Here is an 8,718-nt window from a genome sequence, read left to right on the forward strand (position 1 = left end):
CAGTGCCCATCCTGCAGCAGGAGCAGGCTCCGTTATGTCTGCTGCCTGCCTGCTCGCCAGGAGCAATCCTTCATCCAGGAGACACCAGGGAAAGCTCCATGTTCTTGGGCTGGCTTTTGGCTGGGGGCATGCCACGTGCATCCAGTACCTGCTCCTACCCACCTTCAGTCTCACACAGGGCCAGTGGCCAGGCCCAGCTCCTGGGTTTATCCAACTTATACCTAAGGCACCTCATACAGAGCAGCCAGTGGGTCTCCAGAGGTCAGGGGAGACTTCAAGAAAACTCACAGCATCTGGCTACCTGCAAGGGACCTTACCTCCTATCACTACAGGATTTTTACATTCTTTTTCCAGGTTATTACAAGTTCTCAGGCATTTCACCGAGACTTTTCCCTGTCTAAACCAAGTCCTGGCTACAGCTGCCCACTCTGCCCGTGGCCATTGGGATCTCAGGAGAGGCTGATCCCTTCCCCAGACCCAACCAGTACACAAAGGCCCTTCTAGAAACCAGCCTGTGTTGTGTTACAGGCCAGCTCAGCTCTTTTGGACGCTCCCAATGGTGGAAGTTGTCTTTCCCTGCCTTTGCAAGCACCTTTGCCGCCACAGCGGACAGCTTCGTTCTTGCTGCGTTTGGACAGTGATTAAACTATGGATGGTTTGGACCACAAGCTCCTACATCTCTGCCCAGGCGTATACAAATAGAACAGCTACTCAGAGGGATGCTGTAGGGTCCTTCGGGTGCCCAGAAAGGTGAGGCAGAGCAGGTTGCAGAGGCCAAGAACAGGCACCCAGATAACACCCAGCTGTGGAGCTGCCCTGCCCCTGGCCCATCTCCACTCACAGCAGCACAACAGCAGTGTGGAAACCAGCAAGCCCAGGCTGGGGTGGGAGGTTAGTGCTGCTCTGGGTCTCTCTCAAGGTTGTTGGAGTCTGTTTCGGTGGTAGCTTAGAAACCCCAGCAAACCCGCTTCACAGCGCATCTGACCTGTGTTCCTAGCCTGGGGAGGGCTTGTGGATATAGCCAACATGTTGTTTGGTTTTTCAGCACAAAGGTTGGCTAAAACATCAAGTAAATCACTTCCTCCTCCTGTGCTGGGTTGTCCCTGCCACCTGGGCTTCACTCACCAGCTCCAGCTGGCTCTTGTGGTGTGGTGGAGGAGGCTGCCTGGCTCCCCAGCCCTCTTCTTGTGGGTCCCTGAGCAGCTGGGTGGCTCTCCTGCCCGTGGAGCCTGGCCTCCTGCTTTCAGTTCTACCTTCAGCACGCTAACACCTGTGATGTTTCTGTCTCTTTCACTTCTGCTCTGAGCCAGCCTTTGGGCTACTCTGGGTCTGTGGTCACTAGGACCATGGACCTGAGAGGCTTGAGGGCCTTACTGGCCAGCAAAAGCCCAGCTGCAGGAAGCCCCTGCTGTGTTGCCAGTGCCTGCGGACACTGCCTCCTGTGCCAGCATCTCCTGGAGCTGCATGGGGTGGGGGGGATCCAGGGTGCTGTGAGTCACCCTCTCTACTAGAAGGAATTTGCTTCTGTTTCACCCCTGGAAACATGCTGCACTCAATAAATTCAATCTTTGAAACCTGCTGCACTTAATAAATTCAATCTTTGAAATCTGCTGCACTTAATGAATTAAATCTCAATTTCCTTCCTCATTCCAGCCCCACAATGACCTGACAGATACGTTGGGACTTTCCAGAGGTGTAAGCTCATGGATGGCAAAACCCGCCACATCCACCCAGCACTGCCCAGTGCCTGGATTTCCTGTGGGCTGGGAAACCTCACAAGTACCCTGCGTGGGAGGGCTCTGGTGCTTTCTGCAAGCTGCCTGCAGCCTCGATAGCTCCTTTCATTTTCATTTTTCTTGGTGCTGGGAACTGTGCAGCTCCACCCGTGGCACCAGAAACGTGTACAGTGCAGAGGTTCCGGGTCTCTGTCTGCGGCCCAAAAAGAGCTGTGGCTGCCCAGGCTGGAGCACAGAGCCCATTAACCCCAGTGCAGGAAAACCCAGGCAGCGTCCGGTGTCGTGGCTGGTAACTGCTCCGGTGAGTGCGGCAAGAGGAGCGAGTGATGGCCCCATGGCTGCGGAGCAGGGAGGGCTGGCAGAGAGCGAGCATCAATGTGGGAGTGACTCTATCTTGCTGAGCCCATCTGGGCACGGGCGGCAGTCCCAAGGTGTCCTGGGCAGCACGCAAGGGAACCTCCCCAGAAGCGGCTGCGTTTCAGCAGCGTGCAAAGGGCGGGCTCCGTTCCGTGCTTTGGGGTGCTCACAGAGCGCTGGATGCGCATCTGTCCTCCCTTCTCCGCTCCCCACAGGGCTGCTGCGGGCGCTGGGTACAACACATGCTGCTGACCCCCCCTGCTCTGCCGCAGATGTCTCAGGAATCATGGCGGCCGAGCCACACCGCTGCCTCGCTCATCCCCGAGGCCCGTGGAGGGCGAGCGCAGCGTGCCATGTACCTGCTCCTGGTTCTGTGCGCCGCAGCGCTGTACCTCGCCGGGGAGCCCCTCGTGCCCACCGCCCGCAGCCTCGCCGTCCACCTGGCAGCCCTGCAGATCGGGGCGCTGCTCAAGGGCACCTGCTACCTCGCGGAGGAGGTCTTCCACCTCCAATCCAGGTGAGCCAGCGTCGGGGTGGCTGTCTCCTGGGTGCCTGGGACCACTCTGGGGGCAAGAGCATAGCAGCCTCCGGGATTTACGGGGGGATCTGCTCCTTGCCTCGACTCTCACCCATGCCCTCTGTGGAAATGCTGTGCTGTGCCCTGGAAGCACGCGCTGCTCTCCGTCAGCCTCCTGCCTCTCTCATCTCTTCCCCCTCTCCTCCTCCCCGCCTCTCCTGCCTGCCCAGCTCGCCCGTACGTCTGTGGACCTCTCCTTCTCCTCTCCGTGGTAGCTCCCTAGTGTGCCCTTTCCCTGGGGACAGTTCTCGGCCCCCAGCCTTTCCCCACCACCCAGTGCTGGAGGGCAGGGGGGCTGTTGGAGATAGTCTCCCCTGGCTGTCCGAGGGGACATTGCATCTGCTCCCCTCTGAGACCCACAGGTGCTGCAAGAGACCCAAGCACTCTCCTGGCTGGGGGCAGCCGGGGTGCACTTAGCAGGGTCCCACAGGGCTCTCTGGCTCCATACTGCTCTAGAAGGTCAGTGGCACCGGCAGGGAGGTGGGAGCATCCCCTGGCCAGGGTCCCGTGGGCTACAGATGGCGGGTGGGTGGCCGCCAGCCTGTCTCCTGTCTCCCTCTCCCACCCAGGCACCGTGGCAGCTTCTGGAGGGCCCTGAGCGCCTGCTTCCCCCTGCACTGGCACGGGCCCATGCTGCTGGTCTGTGGCTCGGCCTACGTGGCTCTTCACGACGGAGATGGGCAGCCGCTCGGCCTCCACCTCGGCCTGGCCAGCTTGTGCCAGCTCCTCGTCCTTGCTCTGGGGCTCCACGTAAGGCACCGACACCTCTCGCCTGGCCAGCTTCCCAGGGAGCACTTCAGCCCTAAGCAGTCGTAGGGGCACGCGGCCCGGCTCTGCACGGCCCCTCGCACGTACAGCCCACCCGCACGCAGCCCCGCGGCGGGAGAAACGCTCTCGTTAGCTCAGCCCTGAAGAGCTGATTTCCTCGGCCCCGTACTGCCGTGCGTGTAGGCAGGAGGGCCAGGCTGCCTTTTAATGAGCACAGCCGCCCTGGGGCGCTGGCAGCAGCCCTGTCGCAGCCAGAGCCCCGCTGACACAAAAAAGTGGGTATTTTAAAACCTGTCAGTCAAGCTGGAGCTTGAGGGGAAAGGGTTGCCTGTGTGGTCTCCAATGGGTTTATTATCAGGCGTGCTGTGGGTGGCAGAGCCTAGCTCCAGGTAACTCTGCAGCATTGGGAGGGCTCTGCTTTATCCCAGCAGAGCTGGAAGGGGAGAGGGGTCACACAGGTTACAGAAAGGTGCTTTGGGGAGGGCAGCCATCAGGTGCCTGTGGGGACTGAACACCCATTTCCACCTAAATGAACGCACAGAGCCGGCGGGGGCCACTGATGGCCCTGGAAATCCCACCATCAGGCACTGGGCTGTCTCCATCCGCATGCTTGAAGCACTGGGCAGATGCACAAGTTGCGCTGGGACACACGATCCCAATGGAGGGTACAGCCAGAAAAGTGCCCGGCTCACCCCACCATCAGCTTCCTCATCTGTAGGGGCTGTATGGGCTATCAGGGGCTCTTGGCCCTGCTGCCCAACGCGGTGGTGGAAGGGGGCAGCAAGGCTGCTCACTCTCCAGGTGTCTTTGGAGAGGGCAGCTGCTCTCTGGTCCATGTAGAGATGTTGCAGAAGAGCCCAGGTGGCTGCTTTCCTCACTGCTGCTCTGTCTTTCCTTCCCTCCACAGAAGCCCTCAGCAGTGGAAATGTCTGAGATGTCTGAGAAGTCCAAGCAGAATGTCGCTCATGGGCTTGCCTGGTCTTACTATGTTGGGTACCTAAAAATAGTCCTGCCACGTATGTAGTTGTTTCCCTGCATTATCATGCCCACAGATAGAAATAGCTCCTAATAACAATCCTGCCCCTTCTACAGTGTTAGCAGGGAAATGGGGAGCAAGGTAGAAAGCAGCTGTACTTACGCCAGGCACCTCTGCCTGATGTTGTATTCCACCAGGGGTGAAAAAGTCGATGGAGGAATTCAGCAGAGCCAACCCCAACGTGCTGGCATGCAGGGAGACCTGGAAGCTGCACATCTTGGTCCCTCTGAGCTGTGACGTCTGTGATGACCTGGAGAAAGCTGACAGCAATATCCAGTACCTGACAGACCTCACTGAAATCACCCTGACCCGAGCTGGCACTAAAAAAAGGGTCTACAAACACAGCCTCTATGCAATCAGGGATGAAGACAACAAGGTACACTGAGTGCAGTGTTGGGAGAGCAGTTGGCATGCATCAGCCCAATGGTCTTCCTGGCCTAGAAGTGGCCATAAGGGCAGGACAGTGTCATCTCTCCTATTAGAGAGCTTTTCAGCAGGCTTCCGTGAGATGGAGAGGTCCTGTTCATGCTGGACATCTGCACCCCTTCCTCCTGGCTGCCTCCTCCCAGGCTCAGCCCTTGCAGGGATGTTGGGCTCACTTAACTCCTCCTGGAGTTGATTTAAGTCCAGAAAACAGCTGAAAACTGGGCAGAAAAAAGCAGATGTGGGGTACAGAGCATCAATTCCCATGGGATGAACAAATATTTCCTTTTGTTTTGAAGAGGTGCTTGAAAATGTCTGAGTCATTATATAATTTGACTCCCGTTCCCCCAGACACCTCTTTTCCAGGCTGACAAGCCCTAAATCCCTCCATCTCACTTTGCATTCATCTCCTTCCACATCTCCAGGCAGATGGGCCTCTGCCTCTGCACCCTTGGAGGAGGGAACACACTGGTCCTGCTGACATGACTGTGGATGGAGACATTGGCAGAGCGATGCTTCTCACCCAGGTCCCCCTAATTTGCCTTTTGATGGTGGCTGAGCGCTGAACTGCTGCTTTTAAAGCCCAGCCTGCAGGGACCCCAAAGCCTCTTTCCTGGCCCTGCTCCTGGGGAAGCACAGTCAGCGTACTGATGCTGTGTTTCATCTGCCAGTCTCCTGCTGAGTCACTCAGCACCAAGTGAGCTCCAGCAGCTCTGCAGCCTGGACCTGTCCTGACCCGCTGTGTGTTGCCAGTAAAATCTGTCCCTCAGCTTGCTGCCTAGTTGCTGGTGAACGCGTGCATGGCAGCGATGCTAGCTCCCATCCTTGCATCTGCTCCAGGTCACTGTGGCAACTGCCTGCCGAGGCTGGTAGCTCTTCCTGCTACCCTGCATTACCCAGGGATCCCATCCCTCTTCCTTTATTAAACTTTCCAGTTTACCCAGTATAAGACTTACTGGTAACCCTGCTCCTCCTTGGAATTTTTATGGCCTTAACAAATCTCTCCTCATTTGTTTGATCACCCTCCTTCTAGCTGTGCATTCATCTTGCCAGCGTTTATCCTCTTCTCCATTCTACTCCCCATCAGGATGCTCAGACTTCCCCTTGTCTAGCAGAAAAGCCACCAAGAAGGTGTGATCAGACACGGGCAAGGGGTGTCTCCATAGGGGACCAAACTCCATGGGGAAAATCACCGCCCAGGCTGCAGCCTGGGAGCACTGACAAAGCTGGTGGCTGCACCCCGGGGCCCCGTGGGAGGGAGGCAGCTCCCCGAGCCCACTCGGTGCACAGGGCATGGCTCTACCTGCCAGGCCAGTTGCTCTTTCCCTGTCCTGCAGGGGGACACTGGGGCCAGAACCAGTGTCCCTGTCCCAGTTGTCCAGCACACAGCACCAGTGCAGGGCAGGCTACAGAGCCGCCAAGGGGTCTCAAAGGCTCTGCCCAGCGCCAGGGTCCCCCGGCAGCCCTTTGCCAGATGCTCGGTCCTCCTGCTCCCGTGTCTTTTCCTTCCATCCCTGCAGCTCTGGCACTGTGCAGTGGAGTATGCCACCCCGCTGCAGTCCCTCTACGCCATGTCCCAGGATGAGTGTGCAGCTTTCAGCCGGGAGGACCGCCTGGAGCAGGCCAAGCTTTTCTACAGGACCTTGGAGGAGATCCTGAAAGGCTCCAAGGAGTGTGCGGGTACCTACCGGCTCATTGTGTACGAGGGTGAGTGAGGAGGAGAAGCTGAGCACCCAGCATGGTGGCTGTGTTCTCCCAGCCCTTTGAGTGACCTCAGATCAGGGCAAACAAGGGGAAGTAGGCAGGATCTGTGCAGCGCTTGGCTGGTATCCCAACTCAGATGGCCGGGGCGGGGGGGGGTCCCTGCTGCAGTGGGAGGAAGGGGCTGCCTCTCGACACAGAAAGACTTCTTGCTGTAGGTCTCAGAGGAGCGGGCAGGATACTGGCAGAGCTTGTCCCTTTTGAAGTCCCCAAAGGCATCTGAGACAAGCAGTCTTCCGCGGGGGCAGCAAGAACACTCCCTCAAGGATTAAGTGTAACAGTGAGCTTCCAGGGGAAGGAGCAGCTCTCTTCACTGCTGCTGGTCCTGGGAGAAATGGCTCCCCCTCCCCAGCAGTGGGACGGGTGTATGAGTGTGGCTCAGTGGCATTCCTCCTGACAGGGGATGGGAAGGAGCAAGGCTTTCCCTTCTTCCCATCTTCCTTTCATTTCCCTTCTCCTCACCTCTGCCAGAGCAGCAGGGCTTGAAAACAGCTTCCTGCTTCTTGCTGAAACAAATCTCATTTTTTTAGGGGAAATTCAGCACTCTCCCTGATGGGGAGAAGCATTTCTATCCAATAAGGTAGTTCCCATCACAAGCACTACTGGGAGTCCAGCACATAGTGCCTGTATTTTACTTTACTTCCTGCACTTTGTGTTTTAACTTCTCTCTTCTGGCATGCTGAAAGGGGGGAAGTAAGAACCATATTTTGACTTCGCAGGAAATTCTGCCTTTTTTGGGGCATCTCCCAGAGACTCTGCTGCCCGCCCAAACCCCTGCCTTGGGCTGGACCAGTGAAGGTGGCTTTTGTCTTTCTTCTGTTCCAGAGTCAGGAGAAGCAGAGACCCACTTCTTGTCCAGAGAGATCCTCTGGCACCTCCGGCAGCAGCATCACGAGTACACCGTGTACGAGGGGAACCACCCACACGCCCCATCCACGACCCTCAACTCGACAGAGCTCAACCTCCAGATAAGCAAGTCTGACCTGCCGCAGCCTCTGAGAAGTGGCTGCTTCTAAAACACTAGTGCTGCCCAGCCCCACACCACCACCTCGGGGCTCCAGTCCCCCTTCCCCAAGCCCCTTGCTCTTGCAGCAAGTGCTGCCCATGTCAGCGATCCCCAACCTCCTGCAGGAACTGCCCACCAAAACCTCCTGTGCATCGTTTTTATTGAAAACAGCTGACTCAAACCACAGTCCTGTGACATGCTTCCCATTTTCTTTGTTATGTATATCTCATATATTAAGCCATGGGTGGTTTTTTTTTAATCTGCTTTGATTTGTGTCATATAAAGCATTTTCCTCTGGGACAAGTTGCAGTACCCTGAATCTTGGGCACAATGTGCAGTCTGTCCTTGGGCATCCTGTGGTGTTGGATGGGGCTTTGGAAATCCCAGCCACAAGTGTGTATGTGTGTGCTGGGTCCAACACATCCAGCCAGCACGGCCTGACTAATCTGATGGCTTCTGCAGGCACAAGGAGTATGTGCAGGACATCCAGGGTACCCTCCAGCCTGATGCACCCACTGTGCAGTCACACACGAACAGCCTTGCTTTCTACCCATTCGGGAGGTGGAGGTGGAAGAAGAGGAGGTTGGGCCTGGGGAACTCCGACATTCAGTGGTCCCACAGTGCAAGAAACGTCCCTGCTTTTGCTCCATCCGGTAATTTTGTGCTGAGAGCCATCTGTGGTGCCTGCTGATGCCCTTCATGCCCACATTCCTCCCAAGCACTCCGCAGAAGTGTTTCTCTAGCCCCAAAGGACGCGCCAGACCCCCTGGAGCTCTGGGAAAGGGGCAGGATGCAGTCCTGGGACAACTTGCATGGGGTTTTTGGTGCAAGACATCACATGTTGGGCTGCCCAGGCCTCTGTGTCTGGGGGTAAGGTACCCCCGACAAGCCCAGCAAGCCGGGCCCTCCTGCCTACTCGGGCCCCATGTGGTCAGGTAGAAGCAGGGCAGAGGACGTGCAGCGGGTCTGCTCAGTGTGGCTCTGAGACAGATGATTTCTTGGCTCTACCCATCTACGTGCTCCTCCAGGGTCTGCCTGGAGATGCCTAGGCTGA

At 57.2% G+C, this 8,718-nt stretch overlaps 1 protein-coding gene across 3 annotated transcripts; it reads left to right on the forward strand.

The window, feature by feature from the left end:
- The first annotated feature begins 1,721 nt into the window (after positions 1-1,721).
- On the forward strand, positions 1,722-7,967 carry STING1 (stimulator of interferon response cGAMP interactor 1). 3 transcript variants are annotated; one of them, XM_029998395.2, is made up of 7 exons: positions 1,722-2,037; positions 2,309-2,610; positions 3,240-3,420; positions 4,346-4,454; positions 4,612-4,850; positions 6,418-6,604; positions 7,484-7,967. In XM_029998395.2, the coding sequence occupies exons 2-7, from the start codon at positions 2,336-2,338 to the stop codon at positions 7,672-7,674; spliced, it is 1,182 nt and encodes a 393-aa protein (XP_029854255.1). In that variant the 5' UTR covers positions 1,722-2,037; positions 2,309-2,335; the 3' UTR covers positions 7,675-7,967. The 3 variants fall into 3 exon arrangements, with proteins under 3 accessions (XP_029854255.1, XP_040975291.1, XP_040975292.1); XM_041119357.1 differs by lacking the exon at positions 3,240-3,420 and having other exon boundaries at positions 1,851-2,037; XM_041119358.1 differs by lacking the exon at positions 3,240-3,420 and having other exon boundaries at positions 1,922-2,037; positions 2,366-2,610.
- The last annotated feature ends 751 nt before the right edge of the window (positions 7,968-8,718 follow it).

The sequence above is a fragment of the Aquila chrysaetos genome, chromosome 22 (assembly GCF_900496995.4).
Source record: "Aquila chrysaetos chrysaetos chromosome 22, bAquChr1.4, whole genome shotgun sequence".
Lineage (NCBI taxonomy): Eukaryota > Metazoa > Chordata > Aves > Accipitriformes > Accipitridae > Aquila > Aquila chrysaetos.

Excerpts from the sequence above, each read along its gene's own strand:
- STING1 (XM_029998395.2), top strand. The coding sequence starts at position 2,336 with ATGCTGCTGACCCCCCCTGCTCTGCCGCAGATGTCTCAGGAATCATGG. Across the intron at positions 2,611-3,239 it reads GTCTTCCACCTCCAATCCAG|GCACCGTGGCAGCTTCTGGA; the intron begins GTGAGCCAGCGT and ends TCTCCCACCCAG. Across the intron at positions 4,455-4,611 it reads CCTAAAAATAGTCCTGCCAC|GGGTGAAAAAGTCGATGGAG; the intron begins GTATGTAGTTGT and ends GTATTCCACCAG.